Source organism: Antechinus flavipes, chromosome 6, assembly GCF_016432865.1.
Source record: "Antechinus flavipes isolate AdamAnt ecotype Samford, QLD, Australia chromosome 6, AdamAnt_v2, whole genome shotgun sequence".
NCBI classification, from domain to species: domain Eukaryota; kingdom Metazoa; phylum Chordata; class Mammalia; order Dasyuromorphia; family Dasyuridae; genus Antechinus; species Antechinus flavipes.
In genome coordinates, this window is record NC_067403.1 from 67,317,813 (window position 1) to 67,338,920 (window position 21,108).

The following is a 21,108-nucleotide window of genomic DNA, read 5'->3' on the forward strand; positions in this document are numbered from 1 at the left end:
ATGTATATTTTCACAAAGTGAAAACTACAAATATTTTCACAGTTTTGTATTAATTAAAATTTGCTTTATGAGGCGCACATTCCAACATTAAATTCTTTACAAGTACAGATAACAAGTACAGATGATATGTAACATGTCAGTAGATGACAAAAGTATTGTCATCTGAGCAGTTGTATTCATCACGGTGAATCTTGCTCCTTGCTCTCTTGATTCTAAGACTAAAATATAAGCTAATATTTTTTTTTAAAAATGTATCATTAATAAATACATAATCAAAAGTTCTCTCTCTTTTTAAAAATGTAACTCTGAAATGAGAGACCCAACTCTTGGCTTTGCCACTAAGTAATTGGGCAGCTTTGGATATCAGTTTCTTCGTTGATTGGGTACAAAGCCTTGTGGTAAATACAGGGGAAAGAGATTTCAAGTCAGATGATTTGTGTTTAAATTCTGGCTCAGCTACCTCTGTGACCTAAATAAGTCACTCAGTCTCCTTGTGCCTCAGTTTCCTCATCTTTAAGTGAAGATTTTGACTTCTAAATCTCTATCCCAAAGAGAGAAAAGGGAAAAGAACTTATTTGTATAAAGATATTTATAGCAGCTTTTTAAAAAATTTAATATTTTTATTTTCCCTAGTTACATGTAAAACACATTTTTTTACATTTGTTTTAAAAAATTTGAGTTTCAGATTCTCTCCCTTCTTTCCCATCCCATCCCCACTGAGAAGGCACATGTGAGGTTATGCAAAATATTTTCATAATGTTGAGAAAGAAAACAGATTCCTCCCCCAAAAAAACCCTCAAGAAAAATAAAGTTTAAAAAATATGCTTCAATCTGTATTTAGACACAATTAGCTCTTTCTTTGGGTATAGATAGCAATTTTCATCACAACTCCTTCAGAGTAATCTTGGATCATTGTATTGTTATTAGGTTTTTTGGTGTATGATAAGAATTTGAAGGGATGCTCATTAATCAGGGAATAACTGAATAAGTTGTGATATATGATTGTCATGGAATATTATTGCACTATGAGAAATCATAAGCAGGATAATTTCAGGAAAACTGGAAAGACTTCCATGAACTGACATGAAGTGAAGCAAGCAGGATCAGGAGAACACTATACAGTAACAGCAATAACTGAAGAAGAATTGTGAACAAGTTAGCTTTTCTTAGCAATATAACAATCCAAGATAGCCCTTTTCATCATGAGTTCTTTGGTATTATCTGCCTCCAAAGAAAGAGCTTAATGTTATGAATACAGACCAAAATATACTTTTTCCCTCCCTCCCTTCTCACCTCCTTCCCTCTTCCTTCTTGGTCTTGATCTAGTCTCCAGGATAAGATGGACTTTGTTATTCAATCATTTCAGTTGGGTCTCACTCTCAGTGACTTTATTTGGGGTTTTCTTGGCAAAGATACTGGAGTGCTTTGCCATTTCCTTCTTCAGTGGATTGAGGCAAATAGGTTTAATGATGTATCCAGCATCACACAGTTATTAGTGTCTGAGGCCACATCTGAAATCATGTCTTCCCAACTCCGGGCCAATGTTTTACCCAGTACTTAGCCCTTTCCAAATAATATACTTTTGTAATCTTTATGGCAAGAAATGCATGACTTTTTGGGTCCAAATACACATTAAATATTCCCACCAGTATCTTCCTGCAGTATCTTTTATAAAGATGATTCTGTGGCACAATCAATAGTCGGCCTGGATCCCATCATGGCCCTTTTCAGCTGTTCATAGGATACGAACATAACAACATTCCAGGATCCTAGTCTTAAGAAGGAAGGCACAAACCTAGAAGAATATGTATATATATATATCATCACATGTCATTTCATTCACAGAGGTACAAGTTAAATTTACAAGTTAGAATAATATGGAAGCCTTGGTCACTTTGCCTTTCAGCACCTGATTGATGCTATGTACAAGGCATTGTACAGTTACTCGAGTTCAGATACCTAGAAGGGTCTGTGATCTCAGACCCCAGCTCAGTAGCTGCCTTCAACAATTCAGATCCTAACTCATCTATGTCTGACCACTCTACATGGTTTGCTCACATCTCCCCATAAGTTCACAGCATCTTATATTCTCTTGGATGGGACACTAACTATTTAGCCCATCTTCTTTTTTCTAACTTCATTTCCTTAATGCTGTCTCTTTGAAGTTCTTCTTTGACTACATATTTCATCTTGCTCCCAACTACTGTTTTTACCCCCACCCCTTCTCTTTTATATGACATTCACTATTCTATTTCTTGAATACGAATGACTCACTTCCATATAGCAATGACAGTAGATTGTCTCATTTTATTTCACAAAAATGCCTTTGCATGAACAAGATGCAAATATGTACAATATATAAATGGCATATGGAGCAACAGACTTTGAACCTGAAACTTTAGTTCCTGGCCCTGACGATAGCTGTGTGACCCTGGCCAACATTTAAGCTCTAAATGCTAATGACAACTCCCTAGGACTTAGCTAGTCAGTCTTAAAAGCATCAGTGGTATGCACTGGTGGAGGAAGTTTTCATGCTAGTCATTCCCTAATATAGTAAGCATGTTAAGTATGTATTATATACTAAGCACTTTGTTTAAAGCATAAAGGGGATGTAAAGACAGAAACACAAATAGTCCCTGTTCTCAAGGAATTCATGTTTCTCGGACAACATGTTTATAAATATGTAGAAAACACATACAAGATAAATACAAACTTAGGAGAGCGTATGTTAAGTAGTAGGTATAAAATAATCCAATTAGAAATTGTCACTTGAACTGAGTTTTTAAAATGACTAGGGACTTTAAAGAAGTTGGAGGTGAAGATTATGTAACGTGAATTTATAATGGACCCAATTCCATGCATGAGGGACCATTTGGCAAAGGCACGGAAGTAGAATGTAGACTATTAGGAACTAATGCAGAAGGGAGAGAGGCAGTTTGAGACCAAAGTTGCAAAGGGTTTTATACATAAAACTTTATAGAAAAAATAGGGAACTAGTGGCATTGCTCAGGAACACAAAAGTAACGTGGTTCAGTTTCTGCTTCAGAAATATTAGTTTGAGCCTTGGAAGAAAGAGAAGAGGCAGGAGTGCAATTTAGTTAAAAATTAAAAGTCCAGGCAATAGGATAATAAGGAAGGACCAGAGTGAATGTATAATTTATAACTAAACCTTTTTTAGTGTTCATTATGTGCAGGAAATATGCTAAGTTTTTGAGATGACAAAAAAAAAAAAAAAAAAAAAAAAAAAGCAAAAACAAGGTTTTTGTCCTCAAGGAATTTGTACTGTAATGGGAGAGAAAACATGCCGATAACTACATAAATACAAAATGTATACATAAATGGAAGGAAAATTGACAATACTCAGCAACTGATTGGATATAGGATAAAGTACAGTGAGGAGTCAAGGATGACTCTGAAACTTGTGAACTTGTTTTCGAGTCATTTTCCAGTTCTGTTTGACTCTTCATTACCTACCTCATTTGGTGGTTTTTTTCTTTCTTTTTTTTTTTTTTTTTTAAATCCAAGACATCAGAGTGGTTTACCATTTCCTTCTCCCACTCATCAATGAGGAAACTGAGACAAATGGGATTGAGTACTACCCAGATAACTAGTAAGTTGAGGTTAGATTTGAATTCAGAAAGATGCCATTTAGTTGGAAGACTGGAAAGAAAATGATGTCCTACGGAAGTGAGGCAGAGGGATAGACAGCGATACTAAAATCCTAACTGTTAGGAACCACTATATTAGCTTCTGTCATGCTGCAGAAGGTGCTGATATGAAGGAATAAACAAAGAGATAGGACGAGGTCAGGAAGAAAACAGGTGGATTTTTTGCTAAAAAATTTAGTCTATATTTAGTCTATGTTTAGTCTAATTTTAGTTAAAAGTCTATAAAGACCTTAATTCCTTCATTAAAGCATAGAATGTGATTATCTTTGGCCTTTTCCACACAAATTAAAGCTACACTTATGTAAGTATCAAGATGCATATTACTGATGCAACACCCTAACTTTCAAGGTCCTCAGTTTTTCCATTCCCATGACCTTGTTTACTTGTAGTCTTGATTTTTCCATGAAACAAGTGTTTTATGTTCACAAATTATGAAATTACTTTATCTTATAATCTTATCATTCCATCTCTTCCTTTTCCTTATGACTCTCAAATTTGTTCTTTGTCTTTCTAATGACTTCCAGTTTCTCCATCCTTCAGGTTTTTCCCAGACCAACACTCCCTTCCCTGGAATCCTTAATGAGCCAATTAAATTATGTACATTTTCTGCTCTAGAGTTCCTTGCCCCCTGACCCTGTCTTCCTATCATGTTTTGGCAAGGTCCATGATTTGGTTACTCCCACTTTCATTACCATTCATGGTCTTCACTCCCAATCACATGTTACTGAACAGAAATGGAGAAGATCTCATAATTGTACTCTATTGCATCTATTATAAATTCATATTACATGATCTCAACTTGACCAAGACAATGCTCTTAGATCTCTCCTATCAGTTCACTACTTTATTGTAATAACTTTTTCAAACTTTTATTCCTCGTCTGACTTTCCATGATACCCCTCCCAATTCCTCTTAGCTAAAAACATTGCTTCATATTTCATTGAAAAAAATTGAGCCCATTCACGGGGATCCCTCTTTTCTCCTCTTCCTCTCTCCCAGTATCATCTGCTTCACCCCTGTGTCACATGAAGAGGTGATCATTCTCTTTGCCAAGGCTAATCCTTCTCCAAGCACAAATGATCCCATTCCATCCTGTCTCTTCTAGCTATACCTCCATATCATCCCCATCTTGATAATAGTCATTCTCTCCCTATTAGCTGTTTCCCTACTGCTTATAAACACACCCATGTCTGTCATCCTTAAAATCCCTTCACTAATGAATCTATCCCTGCTATATATTGTCCTACATTTTTCCTCCTTTTTTTTCCCTGAGAAAATGATCTAAAATCAATGCCTCTGTTTCTGTTATGTGACTTCCAACCTCACAATTCAATGGAAATCTCTGTCTTTAAGGTTACCAGGGATCTCTAACAATCTAACAATCTCTTCTCAATCTTCTCCTTGACCTCTCTGGAGCCTTTGAGATTATTAATCACTCTACTTGGTACTCTCTTTTTTCTTTCTTTTTTTTTTTTTTGGGGGGGGTGATATCCTGCCTTATCTGAATCTGTATCTAATGAAGCCCTGTTTCATTCAAGTTAAGCTCACTAAGACCCAAAACTCTGTCTTGGACCGCCTTCTTTTCTTGCTCTATATTATTTGTCTTCATGATCTCATAAATTTCCATGGGTTATATTTTCTCTATGGAGATGATTCTTACATTTATTCTTCCAGGTCTAACCTCTCTCCTGACCTCCTGATTCACAGTTCCAACTATATCTCTACTGAGTATCTAAAACTATTTCCTATAGAGAGAGCTCTCACTATGTACATTATCATTTCCTCTAAGCCTTTTCCTAACTTCCCCATTTTCACAGGCACCATCATTGTCCCAGTTACCTAGGTCATTCTCTGCACTCATTCTTAATCCATCTAAGACAATTAGGTGATGTAGTAGATAGAACTGGAATCAGGAAGACCTTATATACTTAAATGGTCTGTGATCCTGGGTATATCGCCGAACTCTGCTTTGCCTCCATTTCCTCATCTATAAAATGGGATTAATAATAGTACAAACCTCCAAGGGTTTTTTGTGAGGCTTGAACAAAATATTGGAGAAAAGCTTTACAAAACTTAAAACGCTATATAAGGGGTAGATTTTATTATATCCAGTCCACTGCACACACGTCTCTCTTTCTCTCTCTGTCTTTATATATGTGGGCATATATACAGATGTGTGCATATACACACATATACATATTCTTCTCTCCAATGTCACTAACCTGGTATAGACCCCCATCTTTTCATTAATAATGATAATGATAATGGCCTGCTGTTGGATCTTCCTGCCTCAAGTCTCTCTGCTTTTGTGACCCTGGGCAGATTGTTTAATTTTGCCTCAGTTTCCTCATTTGTAAATTGAACCAAAGGAGGACATGGCATCTTTGACAAGAAGATCCCTAATGGGATCACAAAGAGTTGGACATAATTGAAACGATTGAACAACAAAAATCATATTATTATTATTATTATATATTATTAACCTGTGGGCTTGTATTGGGGGGCTGAGAACTCTTTTCTGCAGAAATTGAGAAATGAAAGCAAATTCTAACACTCCCAGGATAGAGTAAAAACCCTGAAGAAACCTTGGATCAGGGCACAAATTAAACAGTGATTCATGAAAACTCTCCAAAAGAACTGGGGTTTGGGACTATGGTTTATAACAATGGACTCTCCATAATGAATACTCTGATACTAAAGAAGTCCTTTCCTCTTCATTTTTACTAAAAGATTTGTGTGACAAAGGTAAAGCAGTGTCAAGAATTCTGCCAAGAAAAGTGAAAGAAGGAACAAAGCAACAAAATAAACATAATTCTGTAAACAATTATTAACAATAGCAACAAAATTGAGAAATATTTTAGAGAAGAAATTTTGGAAGGGAACATAGAAACAAGCAGAACAAGTTATGATCTTTTATTCTTTAAAAATTATAAAATTGTTTAAATATTTTATTATTTAAATGTATTTTATTAAGACGAGTTATCTTTTATTACTTACTTTTTTATTGTTTATTGTTATATAATATTATATAATCTATAATAATATAACATATTATAATATCTCTAATGTTATCTTTTAATAATATAATAGCTATATATTATAATGTAACATATATCTAATATACATAATATATTATATTCTATAATATATCTATATTATAATCTGTAACATAATAAAATCTTTTAAAGTGCAAGTGGTAGACATTTGTGGTTTGTGTTCAATCAAGGGGTTGTTGATGTTTGTTCTTCATTCTTGAAGAGAATCATGGCATCAGGGGGGTGATGCCATGATATGCAAGAGAATTGAATTTAAGTGAGGGAGGGCTGGATGAGGTTACTGAGGAGAGAGGAAATGGCACAGTGGATAGAGTTCTAATCCTAGAGAAAAGAACATTCATCTTTGGGGGTTCCAGTCTGACCTCAGACACTTACCAGTGATGGAACCCTAGATAAATCCTGTTATTCTGTTTGCCTCAGTTTCCTTATCTGTAAAATGAGCTGGAGAAGTAAATGGCAATCCCCTTCAGTATCTTTGCCAAGAGATCCCCAAATGGGGTCATGAAGAATCAGAATGACTGAAAAATACTCAAATATGTTCAATTTTTCTTGTTTGTGTTTTCACAAAAAAGTAAATTAAATGTTTCCAAATGCTTTAGCTTGCTTTGGGGAATTTTTCTGAGGAAAAGAAGGAAGGCATTCCTAGACTACTTCTTTTCATTTATTTATTTTTTGGAACTAGGGTGTGTGTGTGTGTGTGTGTGTGTGTGTGTGTGTGTGTGTGTGTGTGTGTGTGTGTGTTTTGTCAGGAAGACTTAATGTGCGCAAAAGTTCTCCTATATTCTAAAGTAAGAAAAATTAACCTTAGTGAGGTAAAAGGAACAAATATTTAAAAAGCACTTGCTATGCTGTCCTGACCTATATTTGGCCACTGATCCCAGATGACTCTGGAGGAGAAAATGAGGCAGGGGATCTTACCCAGCCTTCCCTCACTGAAATCCAATTCTCTTGCCTGCCATGGACATCATCATGATGCTCTTTGAGGACAAAGGATAAATAACAACTACTATGTGTCAGACACCATTTTAAAATCCTTTTATAAATACCATCTCACTTGATGCTCACAGCCCTGTTGGATGGATGCTATTTTCATCCTCACTTTGCAATTGGGGAAACTGGGACAGAGGTTGCATGGCTTGCTTAGGGTCACAGAACTCCTTAAGTGCCTCGGAGGCTAGATCTGAACAGATTCTAGGTCACCTCTTTATGCACACCATGCCACCAGTGGCTAATCATTTATCAGAAGGATTGGATTTGGAGCTGGAAAATATCCTATACTTTACTAAAGAAGAAACAGACCCTAAAAGGTAGAAGTGATTTGCTCAAGGGCTCATGAGAAGTGGCAGAAATCATTCTCTGTAATCATCAGTACATCATTACTCAAGAGGTTAGCATCTTCTACAACCCAGAAGCAGAAAGAAAACAAAATATTTGCAAAGGATCTGTTCAGGTTGTTTACATGAAATTTATATAGTTCCTACTTTTTTCTTGTGTTGGAAACTAAATAAAAAAGCAGAATGGTTTGGAATGGATTTAATTCTTTTCTTAAAACCTCTGGATAACCTAAAGCTGCCCTCTTAGTAAAGGCTGAATTTCTGTAGCTCCCTATAGACTTCAAATCAGTTGGTGAAATTCATGATCAAGGAAGAAAGAATAGATGTTTGTAAATATATTCGGTGGGAAAACTGATAAGAAGATAGTGAAAAATGGGTATTACACTGATATAGTCGACTGGTTACAGAGCAGCCTAACTCAAAATTCCAAATGTCAGCATATCTCCTTAACACAAATGCCTGGAACAAAATGAAGTTTTAGACATAGGAGGTCCTACCCTTTGTAAAATGCGGTTGGTCCTTCCCTTGTGAGCATTGTCCATGCACATTTGGGAGCGCTGGTATATTGTCCTGGTGGAGAATTCATGTATCGAGTCTTTACCACATCAACTGGAGATGCTACCACTGTTGTGCAAAATCCAGCGCCAAAGGCCGATACAAAATGGCAAGGTAGATTATCTACAAATAATCAAGGGAAGAAGGGAAGCTCAATTAGCAAGTAATTATCCCATCACCCACTTCCAGCCATTTAACAGTATTTTATTTTTTTCCAATTACATATAAAGATAGTTTTCAACATTCATTTTTTATAAGATTTTCAGTTCCAAATGTTTTCTCCTTCCTTCCTTCCCTTTCCTCCTCCCTCTCCAAGATAGCAAGCAATCTGATACATGTAAAATAATGTTGAACACATTTCCAGTCATGGTTGTGAAGGAAAAATCAGAACAAAAGGGAAAAATCACAAGAAAGAAAAAAAAAGTGAAAATAGTACATTTCAATCCTCATTCAGTCTCCTTAATTCTTTCCCAAGATGTGGATGGCATTTTCCCTCATGAATCTACTGGAATTGTCTTGGATCCCTGTATTACTGAGGAGAGCTAAATCTATCATAGATGAGCATCACATAGTCAGAAATTTTTTTAGTTGCTGATTTTTAATTACTACTTTGGATGCTGGCACACTGCGATCATATTAGAAGCACAAATATACTTAATGTTCATTTAGATTTTATTGTACTGTCTTTGGGATTAAAGTAAGCTATATTATATAATGTGTTATTTATCTAGATCTATTGAGATAGGCCAAAATTATTTTCAGGGAGTCATTTGTAGTGAGGTTTATTTGTTTTTTATATATAGAATTATATTTTTCCAATTACACGTAAAGATTCTCTCAACATTCTTTGAGTTCCACATTTTTCTCCCTCTTTTCTCCTTAAATCAGCAAACAATAGAGTCAGTTTAAGCTTATTAATTATGCATTACTAGAGTTAGAGCCGGAGACCTAAGCTCTGGCCCCAAATTGCTTATTTTCAAAGGAGAAGAATACATAAACCTGGTAACCATTGTTGGCAGGATGGTGTCATTGGGGGTCCATACTACATTACTGCCTTTTAAATGAAACCATTTTATAACAAGATTTTTGAGTGGCGTTCAAGGTGACTCTAATTTTGCTAATTATATGAAAAATTTTGCATGACTATACAGATTTTGTATAAAATCACTTGCCTTCTCAAGTAGGGGAAAGAGAATTTGGAACTTAAAAATTAAAATGTTAAAAATTGTTTTTACATGTAATTGGAAAAAATGAAATATAAGAAATTTACGATGTAGAAAATAATGTTAATACCAATCTATTGCAAGATTCATTCATTCAACAAATATTTGAAACATATATTATATGGTAAGCAGTGGTAGAGACTCAAAGATAGAAACAAACATAATCCCTGACTTCCAAGAATTTACGTCCTACTTAAGGAATTGATATTTTTACCAAATTAAAATACCATGCCTAAAAAAGAAACCAATTGAAATTTAGATGATTACAATGAAGTAGAAAATTTAGATAGTTCTAACACCCTCAAAACTAGGACCTAGAACATTTTCTTCCTTTGAAAAAATGGTTTAACATTCTCAATAAATCTTTACAGGACTGTGCACAGGTGCATGTGTATGTTTTTGTGTCCACATATATATAAGTACATATACACTCTTCACTGGAGTCCTACTACAGTATTCATTATTTATGTTGAGGAAATGAACTAAGTTTTCAAAGGTATACCAATGGAGCCCAAATTCTGGTATGTCCTTTCTAGCAAGAAGAAAAGACTTCAAGTGTCTGCCCTATACCTTCAACTTGAGTATCAGCCTGGTGAAATTTAGAATGGATTATCACTAAAAAAGTCACTTGATAATTTGAAATGTCATTCATTCATTCATTCATTCATACATTTGTTTATTTTCAATCACAGCAACACACAAAGATTATCTACTGAGATTTGGATGAATTGTATCATCTGTTTCACTGGAAGAGACATCCATAATCCTGAAAACTTTACCTTTTGAAATGACTGAAAAAGTGTGGCTATCTTAATGATATTGTGAGAATAATCAATTCAACTGAATAATGATTTATTAAGTGCTCACTATGTGCTAGGTATTGCGTCTACATAGGTAACAAATGAAGCTCTTGCCTTTATAGAGTTTACTCCAGAAATTCAGCATTTACATTAATAAGGAGAAACCCCAAGAGAAAGAGAAAATAAGTAAGATTGTTTTCATTATTTCAAATAGCAAGTTACCTGTGAGTAGGTTGTATTTCAAAAGGTTCTCCTTTATTAAATCATAGGTTACTAGTTCTGCAGAATTGACAATAGCATTTCTTGTCACATTGGGTGCTGTCCCTGGAAAAAAAGTAGATGATTGAATGATTTTGATATAGATTAGAACTCAGTTTGTGTTTAAAATAAACTCTGGTGTTTACTCTTCAGCTTGAATAAATTAAAATTAGTTACCTTTCCAAAGCCCTCTTGGTCCTTCTTCTGTTGCTATGGTTTTGTAGGCATGGAAAGTCCCGGTGTATCGGGATTTGGCACCGGATAGGTTGCTCTGTGCTTGAAGTCTGACTTTCACCACATCTGTAGGCTGTGCTACTATGACTGCCAACCCACCAGTGGTGCACCCTGCCAGGATTCTGCTTCCAATTCCAGCTGCTATTACCCAGAAGGGAAGACAAAACAACAACAAACAAAAAAACCCCACTTATTGTAGAGTCTATTTCAAGATGCACAGTGCTCCTGTAGGTTGAATTTGCATTGAGTAGCAGTAAGAACAGATATCTACTTTATTTAGAAAAATTAAGCACACGCTCACACAGGTAGTAAATGTCAGTCTAGTTTCAAACTCAGCTCTTTCTGGCTCCATTGCAGCCTTCCAGATAGCAAAGGCATAAGTGGAAAATTTCACACCAGGTTAAACAGTTGAATGGTACCTCCAAATGAAGTGGGAGAATGCTGCTCCAAAGCAGAGAATCAAGAACAGTTTGCTACTGAAAAAATATCAGAAGGATGGGGATAAGGGACAGAAGAGTAGTTTTCTGGAAGTATTTGACCCCAGCCTTACTATGATAGTCTCTTTTATAAACTAATTTTTCTTGTTAAGTAGCTGCTAAAAACCTGTTGTTTCTGTGTAATAGATTACAGGCAGCTGTCAGCTTCCTCTAAACTTGGTACCCTGAGGCAAAGTCTAGATCATCTTACCCTAGTGGTAGCCCTACCAAAAAAGGCAGGTGGTCAGTTTTGGAAGGAAATCAGACTTTGAGACCTGCCTTTGACACAAATTGTCTGTGATCATGGGCAAGGGACAACCTTTCCGGGGTTCCAGGAAAATCTCTAACAGTTGAAGAGAGTTACAGAGAATTTGCTCATTTGTATAAAGGGGAAGGAAGTTCTCCATACTAGTAAAATCACAGGGCCAAACCAAATATATGCATTTTTATATCTATGTATGGATATTGTGCTTTTTTTTTTTTAAAACCATCACTCCAAAATGATTGTGTTTATATCATTTACTGAATCACAATTAGACTTTTACTCCATAAGGGCCTTTTTCTAAGGCACCATTGTGGTGTGAACTTAAGTCTGGGTTTGAAAAGCTATCCCAATGGGCCCACAAGGTCAGTTAGGTCTAGCCTCGCTCAGTCTGGAGAGGCTCATTTCTAGACTGGCCAAAGGGTAATGAATTTTCACTGGATACCACCTTCTGAGTTATAAATGCTATAACTTCAATGCAAATTGCATCAGTGGAAGGAAAATCTATACTGTCAAAATAATAAATCACTGAAGCACAGAAATAACATGTGTATCTTTGTGGTTGTTTTAATTTAATGCTGTGGCCCCCTTCTGATCCTATTTAAGCAAAGGCCCCTCTTAGGGAACTCTATCCATCAGGCTTGCTAGAACTTGATCCATGTATGATGAGGCCATTCAATTGTTGGGTAGAGAGCTGATGGGGCAGATGTCAGTGGGTTCAACAGGTGAAACTATTTCCCTCTAAATTTTCTCATAGTTTGGTCATGTGCCTCTAAAGGGAAAGAGCAAGCTGGAAGGAAGGAGAAAGAAGTAAACATTTATAAGTATCTACAATATTCCAGTCAGAGTGCTAACCCTTTTGATAAATATTATATTCTTTAAGCTTCACAACAACCTTGGGGGGTACGTGCTATTATTATCCCCCATTTTACAGTGGAGGAAACTGAGGTAAACAGTAGTTAAATTGCTGGTCCTGGGTCACACAGCTAGTAAGTGTCTGACAGACCCAGCACTCTATCCACTGGGTTATTTCGCTCCCCATAGAAAAAAAAAATGTTCAATCATTGTCATTTTGACACTTCATGACCCACAAGATCATACAGCATGTCAGGCTCTTCCATCCTCCACTGTATCTTGAAGTCTGTCCAAGCTCATCTTCATTGCTTCCACGATGCTCTCTATTCATCTCATTATCAGCCAACCTCTTTAGTCACTCTCAACATCAGGGTCTTTTCTAATGAGTCCTTTTTCTTATTATGTGCTCAAAGAATTTCAACTTTAGCTTCAGCATTTGATATTTCAGTGAACAGCTTGAATAATTTCTTTCATTATTGACTGATTTGACCTCTTTGTTGTTCAAGGGATTCTCATTACAATTTGAAAGTGTCAGTTCTGCACTATTTTAAAAATTGATTAGAAAAAAATTAAAAATTGATTGGTTTGAAAAAACAAACAAAAAACCCCTAAAATCTAAACACTGTGTAAATAAGCTTGTCCCTGAAGAAGAAATGAAAAAGTGCTCTTCTCTCCCTTCTTTGCATGGTAAGAATAGTCTTAAATTCAGCTACTCTTAAATTTTTTCTCCTTTTTTTCCCCTTCTATGTTAGAAGTATGGCTATCTAAGAAGTAGAGAAAAAAGGGATATATTTGAAAAATAAAAAATGAAATAAATGCAACATATACTAATTAAAATATATATTGACTCGGCTAGAAATCTTAAGACCTACTTCTTTGCTCTAGGCATAATTTCATAAAATTTCAAATAGGACTTAGAGATCATAACAAAACAACCAGCCATGTTACAGAAATTATATTATAGAAATTTATAGAAAATTAAATTAAATTGAAGTTATAGAATTTTATAGAAAATTAAATTAAATTAAAAAATATTATTTGTTTGCTCCAAAATATAATATTTGGCATAAAATGGATACTTAACAAATATTTCCTGATAGACTGTTGATTTTTATCACCACTATTATACCATAATTGAAATAAGTAGAAATGATGCTTGGATAAAACTTAGCCTTGAAACTTGGGTGTCATCCTTGACTCCCTGCTATTTCTCACCCTCTCATTTAATCTATGACCAAGTTTGCTCACATAGCCCCTTCTATCTTCTGATGTTACTTCCACCCTACTACAGGGTCTCATTGCCCATTGCAATAGCCTTGTATTTGGTCTTTCTACTTCAAATCTTTCCTCACTCTTGCCATCAAAGTGATCTTCCTAAAGCAAAGAACTAAATCATCCCACCCTACTCTTATTCAATAAACTCCAATTGTTCTCTATCATCTCCAGGATCAAGATCCTGCTTGACATTCAAATCCTTTCATAACTTGATGCCCAGGGTAGCTAGATGGCTAGAGCACTAGCCCTGAAGTCAGGAGGACTTGCGTTCAAATCCAGCCTCAGACACTTAATACTTCTTAGCTGTGAGACCCTAAACAAGTCACTTAACCCTAATTGCCTCAGCAAAATAATAATAATAATAAGTAAGTTGATTCCCACCACTCAACTTTTGCAGTCTTTTAAAATTTATTCCACCCTCAAGTGCACTGGGATCCAGGAATATTAGCTTCCTTGCTATTCTCCAATCATGGCACTCCATCTTTCATCTTCCAACATTTTCCCCTATTGTCCTTCATGCCTTCTGCCTTCTGAATTCCCTGCATTCCTTCAAATCCCAAATAAAATCTTTCTTTTTATGTGAAGCCTTTCTAATATCCCTTAAAGCTGGTGCTTTCTCTCTATTGATTACTTCCAAAACACCCTGTACCTTTTTGTACTTAATTTTTTTTCATATTATGTTCCCCATTAGAGAAAATTCCTTGGGAGCGGGAACTGTTTTGCCTTTCTTTGGATTCCCAGTGCCTACTACAGTGCTCAGCACATAGTAGGTGCTTTATTGTTGCTCAATCATTCAGTCTTATGGGACTTTTCATGACCCTTAGATCATAGTACTCAAATAGTGTCCATGGGTTTTTTTGGTTTTTGGTAAAGACACTGGATTGGTTTGCCATTTTTTTTCTCCAAGTAGGTGCTTAATAAATGCTTATTGACTGATTGAACCAAAATACATATTTTTTCTTTGTAACTTTTTAGCTTATTTTAATACACGTTGTTTTATGAATTATGTTGGGAGAGAAAAATCAGAGCAAAAGGGAAAAACCATGGAAGAGATAAAAAGATAAAAAAACAGAAAAAAAGCAGTGAACATAGCATGTATTGATTTACAATCAGAATCCTTAGTTCTTTTTGGTTGCAGATAACACAAAATACATATTATTATATATTTTTTCAGGTTTAATATTTTATTTCTCCCCCAAACAAACCTTTTCTTTTTGATTATTTGTCTGGAGTATAAATTGGCAGATCCTTAGCCTTTTCTCTCTACTTCCATCTTAATAAAATGAACTAGAATGAATGTAGTTGGGAGCCCTTCAGGTTTCATTTGTGATACATTTAGAATCACAGAAGTAGCCCCAAATGAACCGTAGTTAAGTATTAAATCTGGGATTTGATTCAGGTGCCCTGACTCCAAATTCAAGAGTGTGAATTGCACATGTTTAAACAGGTGAGCAGATATCAGGAGTAGACTTTCAACCCAATCTTTCCTGGCTCTAGTTTCAGCACTTTCTATTTGTTTACACGTTAAGTCTTGTCACTGGACTTTGAGGGCACGGGATGTACAACTCTGCCTCAAGATGGCAAGACTATCGTTGGCCCCCCTAGAAAGCGAAGGGCCCAGGCAGTGACGCTCTGCTAAGTCTCCTTAACCCATCATGTGGAGGTCTCTGCGGTCCTTGGACTGGGCCGGTCACTCTGGAACACACGCACACAGACCCCCATGCACACACACACAACACAACCCACCCTCCTGCTCTCCAATTACTTTCTCTTCCATTGTTGTAGAACTGTTTGACTGTGTCATAGAGCCCGATTCTAATGGAAGCAAAGCTCATCTGCCTCTGCAGCCCAGCATGCAGCCCGCTGTACAGACTTCTCGGTCCTTCGGTTTTCACCAGGGTGACAATGGTCCCCAGCACTCCTTTGTACCGGACAGCTCCGGAGCTCTGGGCTTCACCTTGGATCTATAAAGGCAGAAAGTGTGGTTAGAATCTGGCCCCTGAAGAGATACAGAGATGCACCTCCTTCTGTTCCCTGGAAGGACAATGGATAGAACACCCTTCCGGGAGTCAGCAAAACTCATCTTCAGGAGTTCAAATCCGGCCTCAGACACTTACTAGCTGTGTCATGCTGGGCAAGTCCCTTCACCCTGTTTGTCTCAGTTTCCTCATCTGAAGGAACTGGCAAACCACTCCAGTGTCTTTGCCAAGAAAACCCCAAACGGGGCCACCAAGGTTCAGATACAACTGAACAACTTTTCCTTGAAGAGGTGATCTGTTATGTGTGAGTGTGTGTGTGTGTGTGTGTGTGTGTGTGTGTGTGTGTGTGTGTGTGTGTGTAATGTAGATCAGAGATGTCAAACATCTGCCCTCCCCCATGCAGCCCCCCAAATTCCAGAATGGGGCAAGCACCACATAAAGTAATTGGGAAATATATAACAAAATAAATGAAAATACAATAAAACCGATAATATTAATATATGGTTTTCTACAGTCTGGAAAGATCCAGTGACTGTATTTGAGTTTGACTCCACTATTGCAGATGCTATCAAATGCTATGGATGTGTTTTTCCCCTTAGTTACAAAAGATGTCTCACTGGAAATGGAGGGAGGAAAGAGAAAGGGAACACAGAGTCACAAGGGTATCTAGAATTACTGTGCAATATAAAGTCTTCACCTCCCTCCCTCCTTTGAAGAGATCAAAGATTAGAGGGTGAATTTGGAAGAGTAAAATATTACACATATTCTATCAGACATGGCTTTACTGAACGGATTTTTTCCTTCTCTTTTAATCTTTATTATAAGGGATAGCTGAGAGGATAAAGGAGTGTGGAAAGATATATTTGGAATAAGGTAAAAAATAAATGATGCTAAATAAGATTTGCTAAATCTTATTCAGAATGAATTCATTAAGCAAGTTTTTTTTAAAGACATCAATAGAACTTGTAGAAATTTTTATGCAAATGAGAAGAAATAGTGGCTACACTATTTGAAAAGCACAAACTTGGCAAAATATCATTGATTCATTGGAAATGAAGTCAAGACTTCATTAGACTATCTCACTTGTTAGAGTAGACTTTAAGCTAGTTGTTCGTATCCAACTTTTCATGACCCTATTTGGGGTTTTCTTGGTAAATATATAGAAGTGGTTTGCCATTTCTTTTTCCAGTTCATTTTACTGATAAAGAAACTGAGGCAAACCAGGTTAAGTGATTCCCCTAGGATCACAAGGGTAATAAAGTGTCTGAGGCCAGATTTGACATCAGCAAGAGGAGTCTTCCTAACTTTAGGCCCAGCACTCTATTCCCTGGGTCACCTCGCTGTCTCCCATATTGCTATTTTGAATTATTGTCTGCTTTCTCCCTTTGCCCCTATTTCTTGGGCTGGCCTTAAAATCAAAATTTCCTTTGGGACATCTGAGGCCAGCTGGGGCCCTTTCTCACAATTTTATTTCTCACAAGACTTCTTGGAGGGATACTTCATTGACTTAAAAATAAAACTTAGCCCCTTCCCCATTTCCCTTTCCTTATTACCATTCCCTATTACCATCTCCCAGCCATTTTGAATCTTCAGTCTTAACACGTGGCTTTACTTACATCAAAAAGCAATTAATCTATGCTATGAAGAACAGAATTTTCTGACATTAAAAATACATTCATTTCTTGATTCAATCATTCTGGAGAGGAATTTGGAACTATGCCCAAAGGGCTATAAAACTGGGCACACCTTTGTACCAGCAGTGTCACTGAATCCCAAAGAGATTATAAAAGAGGGGGACGGACCCACATGTGCAAATAAAAAAAAAACTCAACAAAAATGTAGCAGCAATTTTTTGAAGTGACAGGGAATTGGAAATTGAGTGGATGTCCATCAATTGGAAATAACTGAATAAGTTATGATATATGAATATAATGTTATTATTCTATAAGAGATGATGAGTAGGCTGATTTCCAAAAAAGCCTGCAAAGATTTACATAACTGATAATGAATGAAATGAGCGGAACCAGGAGAACATTGTACACAGTAACAGCAAGATTGTGTGGTGATCAACTATGAATGACTTAGCTTTTTCCAAGACAATTCCAATAAACTTGGGGTAGAAAATGCCAACTGTATCCAGAAAGAGAATTATGGAGACTGAACATGGATCAAAGTGTAGTATTTTTATCTTTTTGTTTGTTTTCTTTTTTCTTTCTCATGTCTTTCCTTTTGGTCTGATTTTTCTTGCACAACATGACAAATATGGAAATATGTTTAGAAGAATTGTACATGTTTAACTTATATCAGATTGTATGCTACCTTGGGAAGAGGGGAGGAAGAAGGGAGGGAGAAAAAATTTGGAATAAAAAAATCTTACAAAATGAATGTGTAAACTATCTTACATGTATTTGGAAAAATAAAATATAATTGAGGGGGGGAATGTGCTTTTCTAAAAAGTAAACATTCAAAAATATTCCTCCTGGTAAACTTCTATGTATTGCTTTCTTAACTACCTGCATTCCACCTCTTTCTTGCCATTAAGATGCACCTACTTGGTGATAGTGATGAATCTTTCAGTTCATAGGGGACACTAGATTTGTAGATATACATTTGGGAGGGACCTCAGAGACCAGCCAGTTCAATCAGTATCATTTTACAGGCAAAGAAACTGAGGTGCAGGGAAGGGAAGTGTCTTGTACAAAGTCCCTCAGGGTAGTAAATAGCAAAGGTGACTGGGAATCATCACATCTTGATAAGCTTCATGAGTCATAAGGGCTTTTCTTACAGCTTCTTGGTATATTATTCTCATTTTAAAGTTGAGGTCACTGAAACTTGGAAAGTTTTGGGGTCTTGTTCCCTCACACAGCTAAAAAGGATTAGAGCTGGCTTTCCAACCCAAGTCCAATATTCTTATTACCCTATCACACTGCCTTTCTAATCTGGGAATGAGATCTAATCAGGGACATCTAGAAACCAAGCAACTGGATCAGCAAAAGAGGAAAAGGGAAGAGACAAAACTGCTCTGAGCTCCCTCTGATGAAGGTCCACTCATGACTATCTGTGACCTGGCAACTTCCTCCTCTCCCTGGTCTCATTTTTCTTATCTGTGCAATGGAGAGGTTAAATTAAACCTGTGTCCATGCTCAATTCTTTTTAGTTAGTTCTCTCTCTGTCTCTGTCTCTCTGTCTCTGTCTCTGTCTCTGTCTCTGTCTCTCTCTCTCTATCCCTCCCTCCCTCCCTCTCTCCTTCTCTCTCTCTCTCTCTCTCTCTCTCTCTCTCTCTCTCTCTCTCTCTCTCTCTCTCTCTCTCTCTCTCCTTCCCTCCCTCTCTCCCTCCCTCCCTCTCTCCTTCCCTCCCTCTTTCTCTCTCCCTCCCTTCCTCTCTCTCCCTCTTTTCCTCTCTCTTCCTCCCTCCCTCTCTCTCTCCCTCCCTCTCTCCCTCCCTCTCTCCCTCTCTCTCTCTCTCTCTCTCTCTTCCTCCCTCCCTCTTTCCTTCCCTCCCTCTCTCCCTCTCTCTCTCTCTCTCTCTCTCTCTCTCTCTCTCTCTCTCTTTCTCTCTCTGTCTCTCTCTCTCTCTCTGTCTCTCTCTGTGTCTGTCTCTCTCTGTGTCTGTCTGTCTGTCTGTCTGTCTGTCTGTCTGTCTGTCTGTCTCTCTCTCTCTCTCTCTCTCTCTCTCTCTCTCTCTCTCTCTCTGTGTGTGTGTGTGTGTGTGTGTGTGTGTGTGTGTCTCTCTGTCTTTCTCTCTCAACTTTTTTGGATCTAGGGAGAACTAGAGCCAGATCCAGGCAGCTTTATTCTTAAAAGATAAACTAATCAAGGTAATCATTGGTTATCTTGAAGATCCTCCAATTAATATGGAAATAGGTATTGATTTCATCTCATTTTTTTGTTTCTTTGATCATAGACCTAGAGCTGAAAGAGATCTTAGAGACTCTATATTCCAATCACTTCACTGGGAAAATGTGGGAACTTGGGCTCCTGGAGATGAAGTGATCTTTGCTTAAGATCAACTGATTTTACTTGATTTTACTACACTTTGACCTCATTATATGTCATCTTATTCAATAGCCAGAAATCCTAAGTTTTATATATTTATGATAATAAATCAATATAGTGATATATATATATGTATGGAAAACTATATATTTATATGCTTATTGTATCATATTAATGATTACACACACAGGTGTTCCAAAAAATCTTAATTCAGGTTTACATTTAAACCCTAACCAAGTTAGAATCTGTACCGAGGCTTTTGAGATTTAAGTTTTAGACAAATTTAAAATTTTAAACTGCGTTAAAACTTCGAGACAATGTCTGTCTCTGTCTCCTCCACCATATGGGCTAAGTCCAGGGCTCCCTGCAAAATGCCCACTTTCCTCCCCGGCAGGAATAGCCAACGTTTAAACGGACGTGATGCAATTTGCCACAGATGATCTCTGGTGTTCGGGGATGGGGGTGAGGGATGAGCTTGACCCGAGCTCCTATTCTTTCCTTCAGCCTACTCTTCCCCCTCCCCGCTCCCGCTCCCCTCTCCTCTCTTACCTGCAGCCGGACTTTGGCGGTGTCCAGCGGAAAGGTGACCAGATCCGCGATGCAGGCGGCGGCTCCGGCTCCGAGGAACTTGACGCCCGGGGTGGGCGGCACGTCCGAGGGTTTCAGCCCCACCATTGCGGCTCAGTAAGGGTTTCCCGCGGGGTGGGCTGCCTTAGGGAGCTGGGGGTGGGGTGGAGCAGTGAAAGGGGAGTGTTTTCCTCCCACCGGGACCCTGAGGCTGCTACCCTCGATGCGGAGGGTACGGAGAAGCCGAGGCAGAGGCGAGTCCCCTTCGCCTGGGCCGCTGCATGACTCCTGGGCGCGCTTACACGCGCGCTGCTGCCCTCGGGAAGTCTGGACTCGCTCGGATCTCGGGCACCCAATTCCACTCGATGCCTCTGGGGCGCCTGGCTTCTTTATAAAGCCTCCCACTGAGCTGATGCCTGGGAGGAGGGGCCAGTGGCAGGGCGACCTGTCTACCCCTAGCTCCCGACCTGAGGCGCACGGGATCGTGTCAGCCTCTCCCCACCAAGATGAGGACCCTGAATCTCAGCCACATAGCTACTGGCAGGGATTTGAATCCGGTCTTGCTGCCCC

The 21,108-nt window shown here is 37.7% G+C and overlaps 1 protein-coding gene across 1 annotated transcript; it reads right to left on the reverse strand.

Annotated features, from left to right (window-relative positions):
* Nucleotides 1-599: 599 nt before the first annotated feature.
* On the reverse strand, nt 600-20,894 carry UCP1 (uncoupling protein 1). The gene is made up of 6 exons (XM_051963991.1): nt 20,521-20,894; nt 15,762-15,960; nt 11,072-11,269; nt 10,859-10,960; nt 8,556-8,736; nt 600-1,795 (listed from the first exon to the last, which is right to left on the reverse strand). Exons 1-6 carry the CDS (start codon nt 20,644-20,646, stop codon nt 1,669-1,671), a joined length of 933 nt encoding a protein of 310 aa, XP_051819951.1. The 5' UTR covers nt 20,647-20,894; the 3' UTR covers nt 600-1,668.
* Nucleotides 20,895-21,108: the final 214 nt, after the last annotated feature.